The sequence below is a fragment of the Perognathus longimembris genome, chromosome 9, assembly GCF_023159225.1.
Source record: "Perognathus longimembris pacificus isolate PPM17 chromosome 9, ASM2315922v1, whole genome shotgun sequence".
Classification (NCBI taxonomy): domain Eukaryota; kingdom Metazoa; phylum Chordata; class Mammalia; order Rodentia; family Heteromyidae; genus Perognathus; species Perognathus longimembris.
In genome coordinates, this window is record NC_063169.1 from 26,263,108 (window position 1) to 26,290,213 (window position 27,106).

The 27,106-nt window shown below is 40.0% G+C and overlaps 1 protein-coding gene across 3 annotated transcripts in view; it reads left to right on the forward strand.

Moving 5' to 3' along the window:
- The window catches only part of Mdn1 (midasin AAA ATPase 1), a 156,119-nt gene that overhangs the window by 121,505 nt on the left and 7,508 nt on the right, over positions 1–27,106 (forward strand). For 2 of the 3 annotated variants that reach the window (XM_048353838.1, XM_048353839.1), the window contains exons 74-94: positions 1,541–1,703; positions 3,855–4,001; positions 4,522–4,651; positions 5,680–5,785; positions 6,490–6,605; positions 7,615–8,097; positions 8,353–8,579; positions 9,030–9,185; positions 9,368–9,537; positions 10,065–10,226; positions 12,649–12,786; positions 15,532–15,673; positions 17,296–17,471; positions 17,970–18,119; positions 18,498–18,645; positions 21,193–21,512; positions 21,695–21,856; positions 22,828–22,929; positions 24,022–24,223; positions 25,343–25,504; positions 26,664–26,821. In XM_048353838.1, coding sequence (XP_048209795.1) covers positions 1,541–1,703; positions 3,855–4,001; positions 4,522–4,651; positions 5,680–5,785; positions 6,490–6,605; positions 7,615–8,097; positions 8,353–8,579; positions 9,030–9,185; positions 9,368–9,537; positions 10,065–10,226; positions 12,649–12,786; positions 15,532–15,673; positions 17,296–17,471; positions 17,970–18,119; positions 18,498–18,645; positions 21,193–21,512; positions 21,695–21,856; positions 22,828–22,929; positions 24,022–24,223; positions 25,343–25,504; positions 26,664–26,821 — 3,720 coding nt within the window. The remainder of the gene's footprint in view (positions 1–1,540; positions 1,704–3,854; positions 4,002–4,521; positions 4,652–5,679; positions 5,786–6,489; positions 6,606–7,614; positions 8,098–8,352; positions 8,580–9,029; positions 9,186–9,367; positions 9,538–10,064; positions 10,227–12,648; positions 12,787–15,531; positions 15,674–17,295; positions 17,472–17,969; positions 18,120–18,497; positions 18,646–21,192; positions 21,513–21,694; positions 21,857–22,827; positions 22,930–24,021; positions 24,224–25,342; positions 25,505–26,663; positions 26,822–27,106) is intronic. The other variant, XM_048353840.1, reaches the window with a different exon arrangement.

Genomic DNA, 27,106 nt, shown 5'->3' on the forward strand with positions numbered 1-27,106 from the left:
TCCTAAGAACTAGACAATGAAGTCCCTTTGAAATCTTGTTTTTTAGATGCACATAGCATTTGTTTTTGCTTGGACTTACAGTATAGTTAACCAAATTGTTAAAAAAAATTTGTTAGTGTTGTTAGTCTATGAGAAATAACTGCTTATCTGTAAACCTTGCATGTGCTTATGGGAGAAGAGTTGAAGCATCAGTTTTAAAATGTGCTGTTGAATCTACCTCTGGGCTGCTATGTGAGGTGGCTACCCACACTGAGAGGTGACTGCAGTGATGTGCTATTAACTAGGGTGAATACTCTTACTGTGCCTCAGTTCCAAGACCATTTTTCAAAATTCTTGAAAATGCCACATTGATTGAGCAGATTGCGATAAACTGCCAGAAAAAAAAAGCTGGAAGTGGTGCTGTGGTTCAAGTGGTATAGCACTAGCCTTGAGCACAAAGAGGCTCAAAGACAGTGCCCAGGCTCTGAGTTCAAGTCCCAGGACCAGCAAATAAAAGTATAATAGAAGCTGAGTGTGGGGTGGCTCATGCCTGTAATCCTAGTTACTTGCAACGTGGAGACTAAGGTATTCTGGTCTGAGCTAACCCAAACAACCAATGGCTGGGTGATATAATATGATTGAGCGTACTTGTGAGCCTTTTTTAGGGTTTGCTGAGGATGGCGGTTTATAGACTGAGCACAGTGCTGTGAGCTTTGCTGGAAAACACAATTTGGAGAATTACAATCTAAGCTGGTCTAGGCATAAAATGAAACCTATCTCAAAATTATTAACACAAAAGTGATTGGCAGAGTGGCTTAGGTAGGTATATACAGCAGCAACTGTGGAAATACATATATCTGCCAAATTTCTGTAGACTGTCAGTTCACTATTTATGTCATTCCAGTCAAATTATTGGTTGGTAATGATTACAGAGGAATTTTACAGAATCCTTGCAGGGGTGGGGGAGTGCAATGGACAACAACTTTTCCCTTCACCACTACCTGAATTCCAGATAATAATTAGATTGTTATGAGGGTAGATAGTAGGGTTTGATGGTAGTGGAATTAAGATTTGGTGGTGAACACATTTCCCCTCTTCATACTAAGGCTTAGGCTCAAGGCTTTGTACTTACTTTGCCTTGCTTTTTTTGTCTGGCAAATGGTGTGCCTTTAATACCATAATTATTGATTCTACTGTGTTTAAAGGACAAAACCTGAGTCCCTTCAGGGCTTTCTGGGTGAGGAGTCTTTCTCTTATTTCCATCTCATATAAAGCAATAAATACAGAAAGTGGAGGCATGATACATGTGGTAGAGCTCCAGCCTTAAGCCAAAGAAAAACCAAGCAAAAGTGTAAGATTCTTAAGTATCAAAAAGGGAGGGGAGAGCAGGAATATAACTTTAAATACTCATCGTATGCATCAAATTTACTGTAGTGCTGTATTTGTTCTCATGAGGTTTCGAAGATAGAAGTTATTTTGTATTTGCTGAAGTCAGGTATATGTAACTGCAAAACTAAAATTGTCATTTCTGGCAGTGAGACTAACCCATTCTGTCCCATAGGTCATAGTTCCAGAGCATTGTGAGAGTGCTGGTCCTTTCTCCATGGAAGGGGAGCTTCTGCGTCGCTTGCCAAAGCTCTTGAAACGAATGAGAAAGATGTGCCTGACGTTCATGAGGGAGAGCCCCCTGCCTAGCCTAGTGGAGGGCCTCGATCAATTCACTGGTGGGTGCCAGCAGCCAAGGGCATGTGTGGTACTTGCTCTATTTTCCCCAGTGGCCCAGGATGACTAGAAATGGGGTGGCTGTGTCCTTTCTTGGCATGTTATATAGTGCTTAGTAGTTTATTGAAAAATAAGTGAGCTAAAAATCATTAGAGCTCAAACATAGTGACCACTGAAAGTACTCAGTACTCTTATTTCACCATATTGTTTCCTTATGGAAACTAGAAAGCTAGATTAGGTCTTTTTTTAGAGACAAGGTCTCATTATGCTTCCAGGCTGAATGAGTTCTTGGGCTCAAGTGCTTCTCCTGCCTTCACATCCTAAATAGCTGAGAATATGAAAGGTATTACTAAGCCTGGCCTGACCATTTTCTATGATGACATTGTCATTATCTGTTCTTACTGGTTGGAGGCATAGATAAATTTGCACAAAGGTATACATCCCAGGCTCTTTACTAGCTCAATCTTCCAGAATGTCTCCCGTGTGTAAGAGGAAAGGGAAGATGTATCTACAGTCCTCTTACTTTCTATACTTCAGAGAGGTATAGCAGTTTCATTTCTGTGGCTGTCCTTGCTCAAGATGAGGGATGAGAGCCAACATCTGCTCGTAGTGTTAACAGATTGAGGGCTGGGAATGGAAGGTAGACTTCAGTAAATGAATTGAGCCTTTGGCAGCCTTATCTACATCACCACGGTCTACCTCCAAACCTGTGAGCATAATGGGACAGGATAGATGTAGTCCCTGTAAGGAAGCCCTTTGTCTTTTATAGTAGGATATCAATTGTCCCTTAATCTAAGGACAGGTGAGTGGGACACAGACCACTTGCATTTCCTGGAAAAGGTTAACTTCTATAACATAGAGGAGCTTCTCTGCTAGCCCTCACACTGTGTCAGTGTAAAAGGTATGGTCACCTATCCTCATCTGTGTACTGCTTCTGTTTGTCTGCCTGACAGCATACTGCAGACTGGGTAAATAAACCAACAGAATTTACTGTTGCAATTTCAGAAGCTAAACAGTCCAGCATTAACACATAGATAGGACTGGTGTCTTGTCAGGCCTCACTTTGGCTTATATATAGTCCTATTTCCCCACCTGATTAGTCTTCCATCTCTGTGGTCTTAAAGACAGACACAATGGATTAGGGCACATTTTGATTTTACTTTACCTGTAAAGGCCTTATATCTTAATAGTCACATCTGAGGTACTGGGGTTAGGACTTTAATCAACATTTTTTTGTGGGCAGGGCAAAGAGCCCACAACTCATAATGCTACCAGTGGCAGCCCTCTTATATTACAGGTGCCTGTCCTATTCATGATGTTGCATGAGCCTGTAGAAGAGTCAGGATTTTGGTGTCCAGTAGACCAGGGCTGAAGTTGTCCTGCTTTAGCCACTTTAGAAAATAGTAAGACATCTCTGAGCCTTGAAGTCTCTAAAAGGGAGCTTCAAATAAGTGCTTCTGAAGCTCTGCATGTTAAAAGAGCATTTAGCAAGTATTAGCTACAGTGTAGGAAATTAAGACGTGTACTGTATTTGCCAGAAATTTATTAGGCAATGAAAAGTTCTAGTATGGGCTGGGAATATGCCTTAGTTAGTGGTAGAGTACTTGCCTAGCATGCACAAAGCCCTGGGTCCGATTCCTCAGCAGCATATAAACAGAAAAACCAGAAGTGGTGCTGTGGCTCAAGTGGTAGAATGCTAGCCTTGAGCAAAAAAAGAAGTCAGGGACAGTGCTCAGGCCGAGTCCAAGCCCCAGGTGGCAAAAAAAAAAACAAAGAATAACAACAACAATTAAAAAAAACAATAAAAAGAAAAGTTCTAGTATAATACACTTCACCTACTTGGTGTTCAGTAGCATTGGGTGATTTTTTTTCCTTAAAATTGATTATAAAACCCCTAAATTAACAACAAAAAAGAACAATCATTTTTATTTGGATTTATTGTCAGATGTGAAGGTATGAAACAGTTTTTCTACTCCTAACGAGTTTGCATTACAGCACATATTGATCATCAGCATGTGGGATGTTTTCTGAATGCTAGGAACTGTGTTCAGGACTTAGATGGAGAGGTGCATAGTTTCTGATCCTGATGACACCGAAGGTCCTTATTATTGAATAAGGTGATAAGGCCCTGGGATGCTGTGTTTTCCCCACAGGTGAAGTGATTGCTTCTGTAAATGCGCTGCAGAGCTTAAAGGTGGACCCCTCTACAGAGAGGGAGAAGCAGCAGTCAGAAGCTAAACACATCCTCATGCAGAAGCAGCGGGCTCTGTCAGACCTCTTTAAACACCTTGCAAAAACTGGTAAGAGTCTTCCTAAAACACTGAAATGTAATGAGCACCTTTGAGGGAGAAAAAAGTAGCTATTGACTTTGGTAGAAATTCTAGAAATAGTGGGAAAACAAAAGTAGCAAGCAAGGTCTAAGAATTTTAGTGATGTGTTGGAAAATTCTACCATGAACTGTTGGTTGATTCTGAAGTATTTTTAAGGTGTTTTTTGTTGTTGTTTTGGATTTTGTGTTGGTTCAGGAGTTTAAGCCCCTCGCCCAGGAATCTTGTTAAAATGCAAGTGCTTACCCTGTTTATATCTGTGTGGACCAGGATTGGGACTGAGTATGAATTTCTTTATTGCTGAATAGCCCACTTGGCATCTTAGTTGTGATCCTTTTGCCTTACTCCCTAGTGCTGGGATGACACCAGCTACTTGCATTTCAGACAAGTTTCTGGGTGATGCTCTTCACAGAATTTTGAGTAGCATGGACAGTGGGGACATAGCCTCTCTACCTGAGTTTATTTGCTTAAATGAATGCTGTATGTTTCCTAGGTTTGTCATATCGCAAAGGTCTTGCTTGGGCTCGTTCAAAAAGTCCTCAAGAGATGCTTTATCTTCACCCGTTAGATCTGAAGAGCGCATTGTCTCTAGTCAGCAACACTCCAGAGGCTGATGCTACTAGGTTGGTTTGGTTCATGTTTTAATTATAAATAGAAAAAGTCATTTGCCAAAATGAGGATAGCAGTAATGTGTGTTGGTCAAAGTTGTTACAATGATTAAGGATGATATCTTTATAAAAATGCCTGATTCAAGACCTGGCACTTGTAAGTATTCTTTTTCTTCTTTGTTTCTCCTTTCGTATATTCACCTTTTAGGGGTGGGTGGGTGTGTCTGTGAGTGAATGAGTGAGTTAGTGGGTGTGTCTGAGTGAGTGCTAGGAATTGAATCAGGGCCTTGTGCATGCACATTATCACTGAGCTGTTACCTCATTTCTGGTTCTTTGAATTTCCTGAGGTATGCTCGTGTGATTTGAATGTACAAATAGATACCTGTGAGTATGTAGCTACATTTTTGCTGCCTCTACGAAAATCTAAGTTCTAAAATATCCTAAACTTGAGAGCCTGTAAACTTTGGAGCAGAGCAACTTCTATGCCACTGTATATGCAAAAGTTAATAGAATGCCTTTTGTTCAGCCATTTTGTTGACCTTGTTCAGCCTTTTTTGACCTTGAACTTTGAACTCAACACTATCATGAAAGGAGGAGGTTTTACAGCAGCCAACTGTGCTTGCATTCTTATTTAGTCACCAGTTAGTGACTTTTGACAGGACATGTGCTCTCCACTCTTACTACACCGCGCTTCTCTCACTTGAGGTCAGCTATCACTACCATGTATAATTTTGTTTACCCTTAATCATTAATATTACATACTTCACCTATGTGTCAAAAGTTAGGACCCCTAACTTCCATTTACAAGATAATAACAAAGATTTTATGGAGGAAAACATTGACATTTATTTTGCTATGATAATTCATTGCTAAATATACAGTATATCCATTGTATAAACATCTGATGTGTGCTTGCTTGCGTGAATGCATTCACCCAGGAATAAATCTGTATCAAATATTGTTGACAATTATATAGTCTCTGAATCTTCAGGGTCTATGGTGGTAGGTTGTGGTTTTAATAAACATGCTGATTCTCTTTGCAGGCTGCTTACTGAAATCGCATCTTTATGGGATGGCTGCCAGAAGTATTTTTATCGCTCTCTTGCACGACATGCCAGGCTTAATGCAGCTCTAGCAACTCCTGCTAAGGTAGAATGCCACAGCATGAGAACTGTGGAGCCAGAGAAAGCTCCTTTTTCTAATTACCCCAGAGAACCCTTCTCAGACCTTGCCAAGTAGTAGCTGGTTAGTGAATATGACTGAGTTTTCTGCAGGATGTCATTAAACTTAGATTAAGCTAGTGTAATTCTACACTAGATCATAAATCATCTTATAATAAATTTTATTGCATGCATTTACAAGTAGAACCACAGTCTAAGAACAATTAAAGAATAAAGGTTTCACATTAAGAACGCCACCTTAATCACTGTTCTTTTAGGTTTTTTTATTTTTTATTGTTGCTATAGTTACGTGAGATAAAAAATACATTCTTTCTGGGCAATGTCACCTCTTCCCTCACACTCCCCCAGTTTTTTCCTCCCATCCCACCCACAAGTTGTATAGTTCATTTTCAGCATAGTGTCTAGTGAGTACCAACCATTACACCATAATTACTTTTACCCAACACTGGTAGTTAACCTAGTCCTTGTTAATGGAATACCAATGATTCATGGTGACATAATCTAAGAAATACTGCTCAGAAACATGACTACCTTGCCTATAAGCATACAGCACATCTACTACTTATATAAGTAAGAGTCTGAGAGTGTTCAATGAAATTGATTTCTAGTAGAGCCGCTTTGAGTGGTGTTTGCCAACTATACCTTCAGCATGGTTTTCCTTCTCACTGTCAGGAGTTGGGCTTGGGCAACATTGAGAGGTGTAAAGGGTTCTCAGCACATTTGATGAAGATACTCATCCGACAACGCCGCTCTCTGACCACTCTGACTGAGCAGTGGATTATCCTCAGGTATCAGCTAACAAGTGGGTTTGTAGCATAAATTATGAAAAAACTCTACCACAGGATTTTGGTATGTCTCTAGCTTTCCTCTGTCTTCCCCCACGCTGTGGCCATACTTTTTGTGAGAATGAACCCAGAGAATAAGTTTTGAGCAAAGGACAATAAAATTGTGGGTAAACTACATCTGAATCTGGAATAAGGATATTGGTCGCCCCAAGTCCTTGTGAGATAATAGGGATGTATTCATGGGATTGGGGGATCCTGGACTCTGGACACAGATTAGAATCTTCTTTCAACTTGGGCTCCTGGGATCCCACATGACATAAATGTTCCTCAGTAGAAATAGAAATTAAGAGGACAGGGGCTAGGAATATGGCCTAGTGGCAAGAGTACTTGCCTCGTATACATGAAGCCCTGGGTTCAATTCCTCAGTACTACTTATATAGAAAACGGCCTGAAGTGGCGCTGTGGCTCAAGTGGCAGGGTGCTAGCCTTGAGCAAAAAGAAGCCAGGGACAGTGCTTAGGCCCTGAGTCCAAGGCCCAGGAATGACCAAAAAAAAAAAAAAAAGAGGACAATTAGAAAGACTATTACTTGGAATTGGTTTTTAGCTGGGCGATAACATTTCCAAATACTTAGCTTCACCTATTTTCTGCTCTAGTCATTTGGAGTTTATTTAGAAAAGTAAAAGGTATTTTGAGTGATAATAGTTAAAAGCACTGTAGGAGTATGATTGTGTTGGTTGGTAGAGGATTCAAATCAGGTGAGAGGCCGTGAGTTTTATCTGGTACCTGCTTTCTAACTGGGTACATTGTGGTGGAGAGGGGCTAAATGATAAAACCCAAGACATCATGAATGGTTGGCCAACAATCTTCCACTTGGACTACAAGCTTAACCCTTTCTTAATCACATGCGAAAACTTGGGCTTATTCATAAGCATTCCCTCAAATTGTCAAAAACAACCTCATGACGTGGTTGAAGATGCCAATGTGTTTTCTCCATGGGTTGTCTTTACACAGGAACCTCCTTGGCTGTGTGCGGGAGATTCACAGCAGGGTGACAGGGCCCCTGGTCTATCCTGTGGCCTTCCCACCTCAGGATGGTGTTCAGCAGTGGACAGAGCGACTCCAGCACCTAGCCATGCAGAGCCAGATCCTGCTGGAGCAGTTTTCCTGGTTTCTCCAGTGCTGTCCAAGTTCAGGGCTGGCTGCAGACCATGGTGATGGTCCTAAGCATGGTCAGCCTTCTGCCCTTCTGGAGGGAGCAAAACTCATCAAGGAACAAGTGTCCAAAACAGTACCAGACCTAATTCTTTCTGACCTGAGATACCCATCACCAGTGCCTGGAAGTCAGCTGCCCTCTGGTTGCCGGATGCAGAAACACGACCAGCTTTGGCAACAGTCAGTTGCACGGTTAACAGAGATGCTGAAAACTATTAAAACAGTGAAAACAGAGGTTGACAAAATTAGGCAGCAGTCCTGTGAGACTCTCTTTCATTCTTGGTGAGTATGTCAGTCTTTACCTGTCTTCTGTGCTTGAATACTTGAGCAACATACAATCATGAATAAAATTATGAAAAGAATTACGATTCAGATCTCTGGCATTAGTGGACCTTCATGGTACTTTGTAATATATGTATATCTATAAGCCTTTGACATACAATGGATTTTTCCCTGTACAATAGTAGTTGTATAAGGGTTGGGAGTATATATTGGTTGTATCTCCATAATTTGAATATTATGGCATTTTTATTGCAGGAAAGATTTTGAAGTTTGCTCTTCTGGGCTGAATTGCCTGTCCCAAGTTTCAGCTAATTTGCAAGTACTGGAGTCCCTGTTTGTTCTTCCTGGGATTGAGGTTGAGAAAATGAACCCACAAATGGCACTAATTGAAAGCCTGAAATATGTTAGAGGAGAAATCAATAAAGCTATAGATGACTTTGCCACTTGGAAAACCTATCTGCTTGTTTCAGGCAACCAAGGAGGTAAGGAATGTTTAATAAGGAAAAACTCAACAGAGAGATAACTTATAATAAGTTTAGTCTATGTTTTATCCTAGGTTTGAAGCTATTTGGGGTTCTAAGGCACAGAATAAGCTTTTTTTGTTTGTTTTATTTCTTCAAAAACCTTGTATTGCTGGTCACATTCTTTGTGGGACAGACTCACCTGGCTACTTTCCTTCACGCTGCAAAGCTTGGGGCTGCTAAGCTTGTGGAATAAGTTGGTACTTAGACACACCATATTATTTTCTCATTTCTGGCATGTGTTTATAATACAAGTTAGCTTAGAGCTTTATCTAGGCAAGAAATTTATCTTAACTTGTGTAGTAGTCTTAAATAGTAACTACTTAATTGTTGGCCATTTGGTTAAATACAAGTATTGTTAGTAATTTTCAGAAGCACAAAAGTATTGTTTTATTCCTTATTGCTTTCTAGGAAACCAAATGTTTGATGAAAGCTTTGTTGAAGATTTTTCAGAGCAAATGGAAACTGCTATCCGGGCAATCCTGTGTGCTATCCAGAACTTAAAAGAAAGAAAAAGTAAAATAGCAGAGGAGAGCACCAACCAAAAAGGACTAGTAGACGATGATGGTATGCCTGAAGTCAGACAAAAATTACTTTTGCAGTTGACTTGATTTTTCTTCTTAATGATTTGTATGGCTATATAGTTATAGATAGGTGTAGAAATCGATGGCTGTATGAATATAGATGAAAGATGGTGGGGGTTGTTTTGGTTTTTTTTTCTGATTCTTGTCATTGTCTGTGAATGAAAGAGGGAGCAAGCTTCAAGAGGCTGCAAGCAGGACATCTAACAAAACTCCTAGAGGATGACTTCTGGGCTGATGTGAGCACTCTACATGTACAGAAAGTAATTTCTGCCATCTCTGAGCTGTTGGAAAGGCTGAAATCCTACAGTGAGGATAGCACCACATCAAAGCACATGGTAACCAGCTGTTACTTACAGACTTTTTGTTCCTTCCGGTAGGCTGAATAAAGGCTTTACCTTAAGGTGCCCAGTACCCGCATCCCTTAAAAAAATAACTGGTCCTATCTGTAAATATAAACATCACTAACAACATTTTATAAAGTAATGTTTGCCCTCTAGGTATTACAGTTTTGTGAATATGCTATTTTTGGATTCTTCCATGTTCCAAGTAGGCATTCTCAGTATGTCCTGCTAATGAGACAGAGTAAGAACTTTACTATAATGAGTACAGAGAAAAAACATACTTTGTAGGACAATGTTTAATTAACAGACTTTCAAATGTACTTTTGTGAGAGTTTATATGACTAAGGAAATCTCATTGAACTATGGGGCGTTAAAGCACATGAGGCTTACCATTATAGAAGTCATCATGAACACAGAGTTGTACAAGCATAGCCTCGATCTAGTTGTAAGACATTTTGATTACCACAAAGGACAACTAACACCACCAGTGTGAACAAGCATATGCTTTTTCTCATCCCCAGTTCTTTAGCCAATCCTGTCACTTGCTAGTGCGTCTGGTGCCCATGCTGTGCAGCTTCTCAAACCTTGTCCTCTTCTTCCTGACCATATCTTTGGCAACTCACCGAAGCACTGCGAAGCTGCTTTCTGTTCTTGCCCAGGTCTTTACGGCGCTCGCCCAGAAGGTAAGGACTGTTCACATGGCTGAACCGCCACCTGATGATCCACATTTCTTCTGTGGTTTGATGGACTTTTATAGCAACCGTCATAAGTAGCAAGAGGCTATTTTCTCTTCCTGTGGATTTTAGGACTTTATCTGCTAATAACTCTGCTTTCACTAAGATAAAACCCCTATTGATAAATTTCCTTATCTCCAGGGGCTACCTGAAAGGTCTGCTCCTTATTAATACATCCTTTTCTCTTTGTCCCCAGTTTGAAGACTTCAAGTAATTCACTAGATTAATCCTAAAACTTATTTTCTTCACATTACTTGAACTTAGGATAAAATAATAAAGGGGCTTATGGTATTAATAGAGGAATTGTTTTTCATTCATCCATCTACTGGAAAAAGCACCAGGACTGTAGAGGCAGCCTAGGTGGAAGATCAAATCATGGAGTATCCAGTGTCTGGACTCTTAAGTTCATCACTATCTTCTCCAAGCCTCAGCTTCCTCATTTGTAAACTTCTGTTTGCTTTATTTCATTTCTTAATATTCTTAAATTTTTATTTATGAATACAAAACAGAATACAAGACCGTCATTAAAGAAAGAATTTGTAAACTGAAGTTGTGGTCTAAACTTATAAAAATTCAAATTTTCTTTAAGCTGGTCATGGTGATGTATTCCTATAAAATCTCACCTTTTTTGGAGGTAGAGGCATGAAGAGAACAAGGTTGTTCTAGAGGATATATATGTGATGAGTGGTTGAGTTTCAGATTTGTCCCCTTATGTGATTGGCACTGACCCAGTATTGCATCTTAGCATTTCTTGGAGAAAACTCTGAAATACAGTTGCAGGCTAGTGTATGGTTAGGGTGCTTTGAAATTTGAGCCAGCAATATGTGTTCATTTTCTGACAGGCTCTAGAAATTCACCTTTCTTTCAGACATGTTTGTTGGGATATAATTGGGGCCTGTTTATGGGCACAGTGCTGTGAGGGCAGCCTGCCATTTGCAGTTGATATCCCTTGAAAATGGTACTATTATACCTTGAGGAAGGTATCTGAAACTCCCTTTTGTTCCCTGAATCATCTGCCAATATTCAAGAGTATCTTTTTAAAATGATGCAGCTTGGGGGAAAACTACATAAGTTAATCAAAATGTATTTCCAGTCACCTTTCTCCGGAGATAAGCTTGTTTATAACATATCCAAATTATATTCATAGCTGTTACCAGTAGTGCTGAAGAAACTGCAGAGTAGGTTAGACACGGTACTTAATAATGGATTTATGGTTTTTTCCCATGTAACGAAGTCTTTGTATGCCTTGGTTTTGGGTCTGTGTGCTATTCTTGGGACTTACTCAGGGCCTGAGCACTGTCCCTGAGCTCTTGTGCTCAAGGCTAGCACTCTAGCACTTGAGTACAATGCCACTTGTAGCTTGTTGCTGGTTAGTTGCAGATAAGAATCTCACAGAGCTTCCTTCCCTGGCTGGTTTCAAACCTCGGTCCTCTTATCTCAGTAATCCTGAGTAGCTAGAATTACAAATGTGTGCTACTAGCACCTTGAACTTTAATTCCTTGGTAATTGACAGCTTTTTTTTTTTTTTTTTTTTTGCTTTTTTTCTTTTTTCTTTTGGTATTGGGGCTTGAACGCTGTGCCTGGGCTCTTCAGCTCAAGGCTAGTGCTCTACCACTTCAGCCACAGTGCCACTTCAGGTTTTCTAGTTGTTAATCGGAGATAAGAGTCTCATGGACTTACCTGCCTGGGCTGGCTTTCTATCATGATCCTCAGATCTCAGCCTCTTGAATAGCTAGGATTACAGGCGTGAGCAAGTACATAATTGTCCTGAGATTGCCAGATCCTGATAGCTTGTCTTTTCTTAGAGTTAAGATTTTTTTTATCAAGACCTCTTTCCTTTTTCTGTTCACTTCCATGTTTTTGTTTTTGTTTTTGTTTGTTATGCCAGCAGTGGATTGAACTCTGAACCTCTGTAGTTTTGAGTGGAATTTTTGCTCAAGGCTGCTCTCATAAACCCCTTGAGCCACAGCTCCACTTCTGACTCTTCACTGGTTAATTGAATATGAGATTCTCACAGACTTTATTGCTGGGCTGGCTTTAACTATTTTATGACAGGAAAATAGTTTTGTTAACCATCATGAATATTACTGGGTCTGTTTCCTCTCTAGGCTTTGTTCTGTCCTAGCTCACTGACTTGCTCCTGAATACTCTCCGGAGGCCAAAATTTTCAATATTAAATCTGAATAATAACAGCACCAAGGAAGAAAAAAATGTCAGAGTTCTTTGGTTCTCTAGCATACTAACTGTACTTGAAAAAGAATACAACAGTTGATTCCTCCCCGGCCTCACCTTCACCACATGGCACAGCCAACTAGAAATGCCTTTTTAATTGCTTTTGTGTTTAACTGTTTGCTCCATATTTTTTCCCAAGGGATTTTGCTTGCCCAAAGAAGTTATGGAAAATTCAGCAGGAGAGGGAGCCACAGAGTTCCATGACTATGAAGGAGGTGGAATTGGAGAAGGCGAGGGCATGAAGGATGTGAGTGACAAAATAGAAAATGAAGAACAGGTATGTTTTCACATGCATGAAATAGATATTAAGGAAGTTTACTCTCTTTCACTAAGTTATATTCACTTATATTCAATGGCTTTTACTAGTCCAATGGTTTTTAAACTTACATTGCACCTTGGGCAGTTGGTATAAATAAAAATGCTTATAGCCATGGGAAGGACCTTTGCAACTCAGCCATCAGTTAGAATATTGGAGGGAATGAGTTTTCCAATTTATTCATAAGTAGAGAGGTATTTGCTGATGATGTCTATATAGGAATGTATAACTAGTACAAGCATGGATAAAAAGATTGGCTATTGTAAGTAATAATTACATTAAAAATGCCAAGTTTACTATTCATAAATTTGTCCTTATGTGTCTTTAGGATGAATTGGATTCCTAGATCTACATTCATCCTTTTTTGGATTAGAGTTAAGAATGCTTTTAAAATATTCGAATGCCATGGGCTTTGATTCCTGTTAGAATGATTTTTTAAATGCCTGTCTTATTTGAGATGAAGTATGTGTAGAAATACACTGCTATTCAATAGTTAGATTAACCTGCTCTGACTTGGGAATAAAAGATTTCTTGTTATCGCTAGTTCTAAATCAGGTCATAAGTTTATATTTAATATAGGAGTACAACTATTAAAAATAAAAGAACAAGCTGTGCAATGGTGGCTCCCACCTGTAATCCTAGCTACTCAGGAGACTAAGATCTTAAGATCTCTCTGTCTGTAGCCAGTCCAGGCAGAAAAGTCCCCATGAAACTCCTATCTTCAATTAACCACTCAAAAACTGAAAGTGAAGCTGTGGCTCAAAGACAGCACCCAAGCCCTGAGTTCAAGCCCCATAACCAACAGATGAATAAAATAAAATTGCAAACCAAACTAATTCCTTAGTTGGGTTTATGTGAGTTGAGCTGAGGTTGGTTTGGGTTTTTGTTTTTGTTTTTTTCTGTATTTCCCAGTGAAAAGAATTTAAAGTAAAAACAACAAAAATGCATGTCTAATGAAGAAAGTATGATCCAAGCAAACAACAAGTGGAATAAAAAGATACCAGATAATCTGGCAATATCTGTTAAATCTTTGTTCCAACAAATTCCATCTTTTCTTACAAAATGCCAGTAAGAGTCAAAGATAGGTATGCGAGGGCACATAAAAGTTGTACATTATAGTAGTGTTTATAAAGATGAGAATTGGGAGGGAAACAGATTCATGAGAAGGGAATTATGTAAATTATTATATCACCCATGCAAGGCATTACTAAAGATTGAACAGAATGAGATTAATTTGTTTATATCAGCATGGAGATATACCCAAGATACATTTTTAAGCAAAAATACATATAAGTAATAGTTTATAACGCATGAGATCACTTTTTAGTTTAAAAAGATGTTAGAAAACAGATACTAGGATGTACCATTTGTATTGATATGTGTTGGTGTACCTAACTTATAAAAGTTGCAAGATTAGCTGGACACAATGGCTCATCTCTGTAATCCTAGCTACTGGGAGATAGAGATCTGGGTTGTGTTTCAAGGCCAATCTAGGCAGTTTGTGAGACACCATTTCTAACAACAAAAGGAGATTGACAATGCACCAGCTTCCGCTGTGCCTGCAGCATAAATAGGAGGATTGAGGTCCAGCCTGAATATAAACACAAGGCGCTATGGGGGGTGGGGGGGGAGCGGGGAACAAAGCAAAAAGAACTAGGGGTGTGGCTCAAGTGATAGAGTACTTGCCCAGAAAACACAAAATCCTGAGTGCAGAAGGGAGGGAGAAATTTTTTCTAATCTTTTTTTTTTTTTTTTTTTTTTTTTTGGCCAGTCCTGGGCCTTGGACTCAGGGCCTGAGCACTGTCCCTGGCTTCTTCCCGCTCAAGGCTAGCACTCTGCCACTTGAGCCACAGCGCCGCTTCTGGCCGTTTTCTGTATATGTGGTGCTGGGGAATCGAACCTAGGGCCTCGTGTATCCGAGGCAGGCACTCTTGCCACTAGGCTATATCCCCAGCCCTTTTCTAATCTTATAAAAATATGTTCTTTTTAAATAGTGCTGAAATTGGAGTGTATATATATTTGTATATGTATATTTATTTACTTATTAATTACTAGACATAGTAGTTTATGCCTGTTACCCTAGTTACTCAGGCAGAAATCAGGAAGGCCACAGTTCAAGACCCACCCACATGAAAAGCTTTTGAGACTCCTAATCTTAAGCAGTTAGCTGGTTGTACTGTCATATGCCTTCACCCCAGCTGGAGAATTGTAGTTTGAGGCTGGCCCAGAGAAAAACTGTGAGACCCTACCAAATAATAACTAAAACCAAATTTTAAAAGGAAAGGATAACTAGCAATATTTAATACTCAATATTGCCCAAAGAAATAAATTTTTAGGGCTGGGAATATGGCCTAGTGGTAAAGTGTTCATCTCATATATGTGAAGCCCTGGGTTTGATTCCTCAGTACCACATATATAGAAAAAAGCCGGAAGTGGTGCTGTGGCTCAAGTGGTAGAGTGCTAGCCTTGAGCAAAAAGAAGCCAGGGACAGTGCTCAGGCCTTGAGTTCAAGCCCCAGGACTGGCCCCCCCAAAAAAGAAAAAGTACGTAAAACAAAGCTTCTGCAAATTTTGCACATGGCTACCACAGTCCAATTTTCCTCTTCCTAGAGATACTTTGACATCTTTTATGTTGGCATTTATATTTTAGAATTGAGCATAAGTACTACTGACGGATTTATTTACTTCCTATAATGTTCTAATACAGGTAGAAGATACAGTTCAGAAGGGTCAAGAAAAGGACAAAGAAGATCCTTATTCAAAGTCTGATATTAAGGGAGAGGATAACGCTATTGAGATGTCAGAAGACTTTGATGGGCAGATGCATGATGGGGAGCTAGAAGAACAAGGTTTGAGATTATTCATCATTTCATTCTTGTTTCTCAAAAGGTATTTTTTTTAATCCAAGAAATTACAGCTTCTCAGGATCCTATTATAATCTTTTCAACAAGTTGGTTATTCTACATAACTAGCTGTGTGTGGACCATCACTTTCTCCTGTGAGGCAGGTGTTGGGAGTCTTTTAAAGATGTTTCTTTGAATGAACCAAGACATTGGAAGCCTGAAAGAGAGATGACCTTTTTTTTTTTTTTAATCTCCAGTTGCCTGTTGAACTAGGGGCCTAGATATTGTGAGCTTTTTTGCACAAGGCTAGTAGTGTTCCACCACTTTGAGCAACAGCCTCACTTTTGGTTTTCTGTTGGTTAATTGGAGATAAGAATGTCACAGATTTTTCTGACAAGACTGGCTTTCAACTGTGATCTTCAGACCTTAGCCTCCTGAGTAGCTAGGGTTACAGGTGTGAGCCACCAGCACCTAGGGAGAAGTGATCTAATTTGACAGAGCTTGGCTCTAAACAGGAAGCACATTTTCTTGGTAGTTTGGAGCTTCTTGTTTTAATGTCCTCTTTTTCCTAATTGCAAAATAGCATATGTTTTGGGGAGGAAAAAAATGTAGGAAAGAAACAATCCTTAGTCCCACAACCCAAGCCACTTAATAAAGTTTGATGTGTTTCCATTTATGACATGTAGACACACACAGACAATATACATTTCTCTAATTTTTATTATTTAACATTTTATGGACCACCTTAAAACTATTTTGAGAATGTGATTTATTATAATGCCTCATCTTCATCTGTCATGTTTTGTGCCACTATTCAGTTTTTTCCCCAAATGCCTATCCAAAACTTTACTTGATATATATTATCTTACTTAAAGAAAGATCTTACGGCTAGGATTGTGGCTTAGTGGTAAAGTGCTTGCCTAGTGTGAATGAAGCTCTAGGTTCAATTCCTCAATACCATATAAACAGAAAAGGCTGGAAGTAGTTCTCAAGTGGTAGAGTACTAGCCTTGAGCAAAAGCTCAGGGACAGTGCTCAGGCCTTGAGTTCAAGCCCCAGGATTGGCAGAAAGAAAGATTTTGCAAATACTATTGTTGATCTTAAAATACAGGAATGTATGTCTCCCTCAGAAGCACAAGAATATAACAGTGGGTAAAGGAAATGTTGAACAAAGATGAAGATAAGCAATATCTGAATAATTGATGTAGACCTGATTGCAGATGCTACATGATATTAGTTTAGTATGTTGGAAATGGGATCCTGGGAATCAACTAGCTGGATTATTATTACATATTATTAGTAATATTACATATTACTAATTATTATTACATAATAATTGAAAGTAAAGTCTTTTGAAGTTGCTGAGTCCTATAAAGAGTATTTCCTGGCAGCAGAGCCAGACCATGGGACAGCAGTTCTTACCCATTTCTTACTATTTACTCATACATGACATGCTTCATTTCTAACATTCTGCAAAACTGTTTGCATCTGCCCATTGTCTTCTATCGAAATAATCATTAAATCACACACAGGACAAGTGCCAAGAAGTGAGTCCAGCCTGTCTTGCACATTGGATGGGGAACAGTGTGGGTATCTGCCTAACTAAACTCTCAGTGCCTTCCGTTTCAGAAGAGGATGATCAGAAATCAGATAGTGAAGGTGAAGACCTGGATAAACAGATGGGTGATCTCAATGGTGAGGAAGCTGACAAACTAGATGAGAGGCTTTGGGGTGATGACGATGAAGAGGAAGATGAGGAGGAAGAAGATAGTAAAACTGAAGAAACAGGACCGGGAATGGATGAGGTAAATAAGATTCCCCCATCCCAAAGTTCCTAGGCAATTCTAGAAGAGATAGTCTTTCTGTCACCATCCTGTCATTCGCCACTTTACCTTTTCCTTGTTTTTCTTATTTTTCCATCCCCTTTTCCTGCTTTTTTCTCTCATTTCATTGATTGCATTCAGAGTAGAAAGAGCATCATGACCTAAGGTTTTGCTGCAGAAGCACTAACCTGATCCATCTGTGAGCAGCTGCTTAATTTCTCCAGCTCTAAACGTAGAGTTCCAGGGTTGAGTGTGTCACATTAGTTGCAGAGTTCTGTGCATCTAATTAGCAGACCCACATATACTAGTCTTGCTATTATCTGGATAGACCTGGACCACTCTCTGGACTTGGTGTCTGCAGGTCAGGTCCATGCCCTGTTGCCTGGAGATGTCTGAGGGCTACATTAGGAGGGTTAAACCTTGCGTAGCAGTTGATTAGAAATAAAGTGACAGTTTTGTATTTATCTATTTGACATTTAGGAAGATTCTGAACTTGTTGCTAAAGATGACAACTTGGATGCTAGGAACTTGAACAAAAATAAGCACCACCAAGGAAAAGAAGAAGAAGAAGAAGCAGAATCTGATGATGATGCACAAGACCAAGACAAAATTAATGAACAAGTAGATGAGGTAAGGAGAATTGGAAACTGCTTTGCTCAGTCTCAAGACCAGGAACCCTGTACTTCACAATCCTTGGAATGACTTACGGATTCTTTTTTCCTAATTATTGATCACTCTCCCATGAATTCATAAAAGAATGTGTGATAGAAGTGATAGAATCAGGCCTATGCCTGTGATCCTCGAAATTGGAAGTCCTAAAGCCTTCCAAGAAAGTCACAAGTGTAGCGCCAGCCTGAGCTTCATAATGAGAGCCTGTCACTCACCTATGCACGCACAGGCACATACACAGACACTTAGCATTTGAGCCCTACTTCTATCCTTTAATTAATTTCTATTAATTAATTTCTACCCTAATAATTAATTTCCCTTGCTTTCTTATTGTCTCAGAGAGAATATGATGAAAATGAAATGGACCCGTATCATGGCAATCAGGAGAAGTTGCCAGAACCTGAGGCCTTGAACCTTCCAGATGACTTGAACCTTGACAGTGAAGACAAGGATGGTGATGAGGATACAGACAATGAGGAAGGAGAAGGTACATTTTTGAGAAGCCCAAGGAATCCAATTAGAAGTCATTACCAATGAACAGTAATTGATTTTTTTTTTCCCCAGAGAGCAGCTTAGTGTCATGGCCAAGTCATAAGTACTGTTTGGTTAACACAATATCAGTTTGAGAAAATGGTTTGCCTTTGCCTCGAAGTGTTTCTTATATGAGTAGATCAACAGCTCAAAAGCCAGGCCTCTCTGAAGTTGTCACTTCTCATCCTGTAATTGTATTGCTGTAACCTAATGTTGCCTTACTGCACATAGCTGTCTCTCCAAAGCCATGACCGTATTGCCATCTTGCAATATATATATATATATATATATATATATATATATATATATATATATTGTCCTTATGGGGCTTGAACTCTAGGCCTGAATACTGTTGCTGAGCTCTGCAGCCCAAGGCTAGTGCTTTACCACTTTGGGCCACAGCACCGCTTCCAGTTTTCTGGTGGTTAATTGGAGATAAGAGTCTCAAGGACTTTCCTGCCAGCTTAGAACCTCAATCCTCAGATCTCAGCCTCCTGAGCAGCTAGAATTATAGATGTGAGCCACCAGCACCCAGCTGCAATACACTACTGATACACTGAACCTTCACCAGGCTAGTTACCGCTCTCTTTTCAGGAAATGTCTTCAGTTATTTGCTGTTGTGTGATTATTGTGAAGTAGGAAATGGAATAGGAGACTAAATAATTACACACACACACACACACACAAAAAAAAAAAAGCCCATGTGCATAGGACAATAGTACCTCAGTAACATAGTAATAGTACCTCAAACCACAGTGAAGGATCCCAGTCACACTGCCCAATGAGACAAAGATCTATGTTAGCCTCTTTTTTTTTTTTTTTTTTTTTTTTTTGCCAGTCCTGGGGCTTGGACTCGGGGCTTGAGCACTGTCCCTGGCTTCTTTTTGCTCAAGGCTAGCACTCTGCCACTTGAGCCATAGCATCACTTCTAGCCATTTTCTGTATATGTGGTGCTGGGGAATTGAACCCAGGGCCTCATGTATACGAGGCAAGCACTCTTGCCACTAGGCCATATCCCCAGCCCGTGTTAGCCTCATTTTGATGAATGAATTGTACACTTAGAAAAGCTACTTTTATGTATGTATGTATGTATGTCAGTCATGGAGCTTGAACTTAGGACCTGGGTGCTATCCCTGAGCTCTTCTGCTCAAGGGTAGCACTTTGCCACTTTGAGCACACCACCACTTCGGGTTGTCTGATGGTTAATTGGAAATAAGATTCTCACTGACTTTCCTGTGCAAACTGGCTTTGAACCCCAATCCTCAGATCTCAACTTCCTAAATACCTAAGATTACAGGTGTGACCTATCAGTGCCCAGCGAAAAGCTACTTTAACTGTGTACATTTGAGAGATACATACTCAGACAAAAGTAACAAGTTGTAAAAATTTGATTTTGAAATGACTTCAATCCTGACATGAAAAATGAAGCAAGCATAAAATGAAGAACCCACTGAGAGTGCTAGTTCACTATAAGAAGACAGGATGTATGTGGCTATATGCTGTCAAAGTAAATGTAGAAAGGAGAGGAAGGCTAAATTTTGTCCAGTGGGCTCTATTTTGCCAGTGTCTAGATTAGCGAATAAGAATAAAATACTTTCTAGGTGGGTTTGTTGTTGTTGTTGTTGTTGTTGTTGTTGTTGTTTTGCTGGAGGGGGCAGATTGGCTTCTCTGGGGCTTGGACTGAGGGCCTGAGCACTGTCCTTGGCTTCTTTTTGCTCAAGGCTAGGCTAACACTCTACCTCTTGAGCCACAGCACCACTTCGTCTTTTTCTATTTGTGGTACTGAAGAATCGAACCCAGAGCTTTGTGCATGCCAGGCAAGCACTCTACTGATAAGCCACATTCCCAGCCCCTTTCTAGGTGTTTTCTTTTAGTTTATTTTTCGGCCAGTCCTGGGGCTTGAACTCAGGGCGTGAGCACTATCCCTGGCTTTTTTTTGCTCAAGGCTAGCACTCTGCCAACTTGAGCCACAGCGCCACTTCTGGCCTTTTTTATATATTTGTTGCTGAGGAATCGGACCTAGGGCTTCATGTATACAAGGCAAGCACTCTTGCCACTAGGCCATATTTCCAGCCCCTTTTAGTTTATTTTTGTTGGGTTTTTTTAAGGGAGGAGTGGTGGAACTGAAGTTTAAATTTATTAGGACCTCTTAAATGATAGTCTGGCTTTCTACTGCAAAACCACTCCTCCAGCCCTTTTGAACTAGATATTTTGAGATAAGGTCTCACCTCTGCCATCATCTTCCTGTCTTACACTTCCCACCATAGGAGGGATGACAGACACACACCACCATGCCTACCTGCTTCCATTGAGATGACTAGTCTGAAAGAAAACACTATCCTCTTGATCTTGGCTTCCTGTGCAGCTATGTGCCACTGCACCCAGCTATTGGTTGAAGGGGTCTTTTGAAGTTTTTTCCCAATGCTGGGGAAAAAGCCAAGTCTTAAGATTATGGGCATGAGCTACCACTAATGAGTGCCTTCTTTTTGTTGTATCTACCCAGAAGAGAATCCTTTGGAGATCAAAGAAAAACCAGTGGATACAGAAGAAACAAGCCATGAAGCTGAGGAAATGAAAGAAGTGACTGAGGCTGAACAGAATCAAGGTGAAGATCCACAAGTGTCTGAAGAAGGCCCCACTGAAGATGACAAGGTCAAAGAGGAGGAAGAGAATGACACAGGGGCTGAAGACCAAGATGCTGGTGAACATCCGGAAGAAAACTCAGAGCAGCAGCAACAACCTCTGGAGGAAGAAGACAAAGAAGCCACTGAGGAAGGTGGAGAAAATGATAGCAGAACTGTTGACCAAGGTCTCCAACCCCAGGTACTGTGATGTCTGGCTTTCCTTAGGTTTAAGGTAACAACAAAAAACACTTTATTTGGTAAAATGTAAAAACATTTCTCCATAAGTAGGAGTTTTAAGTGTCTGTTTGAAAATTTCTTAACCTATCCATGATCTGCAGAGTTCATCCCCAAAGCATTTAATGCTGTTTGGGTTTTGCATAGGAACAGGAAGAAGGGGAGAAGTCTGATACAGAGGAGCAGATGCCAGAGACCACAGAAAGGAAGGAACATGCCTCCTGCGGGCAGACTGGTGTGGAGAATGTGCAGAGCACACAGGCTGTGGAGCTCACAGGGGCTGCACCTGAGAAGGAACAGGGGAAAGAGGTGATGGATCCTTGCTACTTGGTCAGCTGCTTCTCCTTGTCTGAAGTCATTTTCTTTAGTAGTCGTTGGTATATATGTGGGTTTTGTTATATTGTTTTTTGTTGACATTATTGCCCATTCTTGGAGAAAACGTATGCCCGTTTTTATATCCCTAGCCTATTTTCCTACAGGTTGTATTCAAATGATATGCTTTACAAAAAAAAAAAAATTACTAAAATGGTCATACTTGGTGGGAGAATCAGATAGTTTCTCAAAAAGCTTCCAAGGAAGGAAAGGATGATTTAGACTTCATGTAACAGTATGCCTGTTGTAGCATCTTACTTGTCCTTGCTCCTCACTAATTCTACACATGTTCATTTAAATAGATCATTGTCATTCCTTTACATGGTGGTGGTTTGTTCTGATATGGCTACAATTCAGGACATTGGCATTGCTGTGGAAAGAGCATTGAACACCAGATGACATGCTCTTCAGCCTCTTTGAGCTATTTCTTACTATCTGTATTTTTTGTATTCTTACCATTCATAGAGTATCTCTTAGGTGCTAAATGTTTCCACTGTTCTTTCAAGTCCTTTTAACAGCTCTATGGAGATACATGATAAAATTCTATTTTCTGCATTTTATATTTGAGGAAAGCCTTGATGAGTTAAATGACCACCTCAACAGTGAATTGCTGGTTGAGAATGGAGCCTAACAGAGCTCCTTCCTGCTTTTACAGTAAGAAAATTAGGTACACAAGTACCTGATCAGCTTGCAAAGCTAGGTACCCTCAGAAGGTAGGTAGCTCTAGGTCTTGATGTTCCTGTTTCTGCACACTGGCCAGGCCTCAATTAGAATAAGTTCTAGAACAAGCATAGCTGATTCTTGAAGGGAGAATAATCATGATAGAGAACATATTTAATACAAGACAACAACCAGTGATTGTAATAGCTTCATCTATCTTATTCTTTTTATGTCTCAACTCTTCTTAGGAACATGGGACTGGAACTGCAGACGCTAACCAAGCAGAAGGCCATGAATCTAATTCCTTTGCTCGTTTGGCCTCCCAAAGACATACCATGAAAAATACACAGGTTTCTATCCCTCTTCAACTAAGCCTAAGTGAACGCTGTCTGTAAAAAATAATGTTGTAAGATTTATAAAAGGTTTGTGATTAAACAAAGCAAAACACCTGGGCAACTGTAGCTCACACCTTTAATCCTAGCGACTCAGGAGGCTGAGATCTGAGGTTAGTGGCTCAAAATCAGCAAGGGCAGGGAAGTCCATGAGACTCTTAGCCCCACTTAACCACCAGAAAGCCAGAAGAGCTGTGGTTCAGCTGGTATAGCACTATCCTTCAGCACAAAAGCTCAGGAACCACAGCACCCAGGCCCTGAGTTCCAGCCCCATGATAGAAAACAAAAGGCCATACTTCTAGCTTTTGCTGTTTTCCCAGAATGATGGTGAACAGGTCAGAACTGCAGAGTTTCTACTGGGAAAACCCTGGAGTAGCTTTCCTGTGTCCATTCCTGCTGTGAAACTTAACAGCTAGGTCCTATGTGCTGCTATCCAGCAGCACTCACCAGTGTCACTCTTCTCAGTGTTTATAGCCATGTGCTTTTCATGCCCATGAAATTACTATGTAAATGCCTTCCCTCCATATGCCTATCTACTACACTGTTCCCAATTCACTGACAAGATCCTTCCCAGTGTTATCAAGGTAGCATCTTTGTAGCATATGTGGCATTGTTTTAGATACAAAGTATTTTATGTATGTATAGAAGCCCCATCTTCTAAATAACTGCATTGAATTTTATTTTTATTCTTTTGTCATTTGTGGAGCTAGAACTCGAGGCCTGCATGCATGCTATCACCTGAGCTCTTTGGCTCAAGACTAGCAGTAGCACTTTACCACTTTGAGCCACAGCTCTACTAGTTTTCTGGTAGTTAATTAGAGATCAGAATCTCACAGACTTCCCTGCCCGGGCTGGCTTTGAACCATGATCCTCAGATCTCAGCCTCCTGAGTAGCCAGGATTACAGGTGTGAGCCACCAGTTGGCCCAGCTTTTGAATTTTATTTTTATATGGCCATACCTAGTTTTCTTAAACTGTGGATGAACGTTATAGTGATTTGGGGTCTTGTTATTACAGACACAGCTCTAATGGATCTCCTACTATTTTGCAGAGTTTTAAGAGGAAACCTGGACAGGCTGACAATGAACGCTCCATGGGTGATCACAATGAGCGTGTACATAAGAGATTGAGAACTGTCGACACAGACAGCCAGTGTGAACAGAAATCAGCCGAGCCTCAGGCCCAGGTGGACGATGCAGATGCATTTGAACACATTAAACAAGGCAGCAATTCATTTGATGCACAGACCTATGGTATGGTACCAAAAAGCTTCTTTTGCTCAGAGTGCTGAGAGTATAGAATGTGACTGTACCTCTTGGGTAAAATAGAAGAGAGAGAGTTTCATTTTGATTTTTAATTTTTCCCCATTTCTTGGAATTCATTTCCATTAAAATTATTTTTTATAATCAGAGGCACATAGGCATTGTGCTTTTGTGTTCGTACCCTAAGAATATCCTCCTTTGGTCTCTACCACTTGAGCCACAGCACCACTTCCTTATTATTTTTTTAATAGTGGTCTGCCCTCCAGTGTTTGCCCCTGGCTTTCTGGTGACATCACACTTTCATTACTATTATGTAAACTAGTGTTGATAATAGCTACCTGTGAGAATGCTCCAAAAACTACTTTGTGTAGTAGGTAACTTTTTTTCTAAGATACCTTATAATTGACTTTCTCCGTTTATGCTCAAATAAGTATCTTCAGTTCATTCCAGCTGCTTACAATAGGATGGGCCAGTTCCTCCTATTCCTTGGACAGCGTGTAACAGCTGCTAATGGGTTTAGGCCCTACTGTGGCTCCTTATGAATACCCAGCTATAATTTACTTGTATGTGGTGGACAGAGAATGTCTGTCATGAGCTAGTCATAGTCTTGTTAGAAGAACACTTCTATATGAAGTTTGGACCCAAGAGAGCTTAGAAGCTGTCCAGAAGCTTTGGTCCCACTTAAAATTTAGAAAAAGTTTTCGCTTTTTGTCAGAAACACTTTATGGTCATGGAAATCCTTAAGTAATTGTGTGAGCCATAACATCTTGTAAAGAGGTGTGCTCACTGAGTATAATTCGACAAAGATTATAATGCTGAGGCTCTTCCTGTACCTTTTGTGCTCTTTAGTAATAAGAGGATGATTTCCATCAGATGCTCTGAGTTATGTATCAAATGCTAATTATTGTTTCTTGTCTGACCTAAGCAGTAAATATTTTCATAATTTCACATATAGATACACTGTGTCCTCATAATCTCCATAGGTAGGAAAACAGTACCAGTGGGTCAGCAGGAGATCTTAGGTCCAAGCAAGTGTCCAAATCTGTTCTTTGAACCTGGAAGTGGGAGAAAACATAAGCCCACATATTACTTTGTGTGCCCTCTTGGCAGATGTAGCCAGCAAGGAGCAGCAACAGACTGCAAAAGACTTCAACAAAGAAGAGGAAACAGCGGACGGCCTCATGGATATTGAGGAGCAGGAAGAGCTCAGAACAGAAGATACAGAGCAGCTGAAGCCAGATGAAGTCAAATTAAGGACCAGGGAAGCCTCCGGTGAGTATTGTTAGTGACTAGACCCTTCCTAAGTTCTGTAACGAAGAGAATTTGGTTCTCTTGGACTATAATCTGATCATTTTCATATTCTACCCATAGCTTAGATGAGTAATACGCACATAATCTCTCTACATTTGGGGGCAGAAGGATGTGGGGAGTGGTCTTTTCAAGTACATAGGAAAAACAAAGTAATATGTTTCCTTTAGTTGTAATGAAAAGGGGATATTCTTGGTTACTACAGAAATGTTTTCAATTACATTAAAGCATAGCTAGTAAAATAGCAAAAGAAATAGAAGGAAGAAAATGCAACAGATTTTCATTTCTTATCTAACCAGGTTCTATCAGCAGGTAGTTTGTCTATTTAGTGGTACTAAGGCTTGAGCTCAGGGCTTCACACTTGGCCAGGCAGACGCTCTAGCACTTGAGACATATTCACAGACCCTATTTTGCTTGGTTTTCTGTATAGGGGCTTTGTTTTTGTCCAGATTGGTATCCAACCACAATCTCCTGAGTAGATGGGTAACAGGTGTGCACACATCAACACATACATACCGTTGGGCAGTTTTGGGGTTTTTTTTTTAATCTAGTTAATTTACCAAATTAAGAAGAACCTGCCAAATTCATTGGCTCTTTTTCTTCTTGTCCTTTCAAGAATATAGACAACTATCTTGTCATTCTTTGAATGGGAGACAAAAAGCTTTGTAATCAAATCAAATCCAAGCTTGCCTCGTGTCATTCCATGTTTATTCCATTCAGTCATCACTTTCCTCATCCATCAGATCAAACACTAGGTTTATTTTGCTGGTTTTTCAGTACTGGGAATTAAATTAAGAGCCTCGTGCAAGCTTGTCAAGGACTCCTGACTGCCACTGAGCTGTGCACCAGAACATTAGTGCAGTTTTTACAGGGCTTGTAAAGATAACTTGGTCTTCCCTACTGTTCTTTCCCAAACATCTGCCTTCAATATGAGGGTGTTAAGGGGATCAATTAGCAACATTTAGTAATTAGTGTTAGAAGAGCAAAAACACATGGAATCAGCCCATGGAAATATGCTGAGATAATGAGGTTTGCTTTATTGTCAGGAGTGATGGGCATTAGTGAATATTCAGATTTGTGCAAATGTTATGATAAATAAAACTATGTCCTTATTCAAAAATAGGCTTTGAGGAGATGGAACTTGAGACCCAAGCTGTGAAAACCGATGAGGACCCCAGGACAGACAGATCCCACAAGGAAACAGACAGTGAGAAACCAGAGAGAAGCCGAGATTCAACCATTCACACGCTCCACCAGTACCTCGTGGATACAGTTTTCCAAGTACTAAAACTCACAGATGACTGCTTTAATAATTGATGCATTCATTTTTAATTTTAAGTTACATTAAGTCATTTTCTTATCATAGCTTTATTCTTACCAAAATGTGTAAGAATATTCTTTGTGGGACAGGTGTTCTTTAAATTACAGTGCCCCGACATCCATATTGGTGACAGGTCCTCAGGCTTGACTCTTACACAAGTATAGTAAAGGCTAGGATGTAAGTAGTCTTCAGGACTACTACTTATAGTAGTTAAATAATACGAGTCCTTACTGTAATGCCTATAT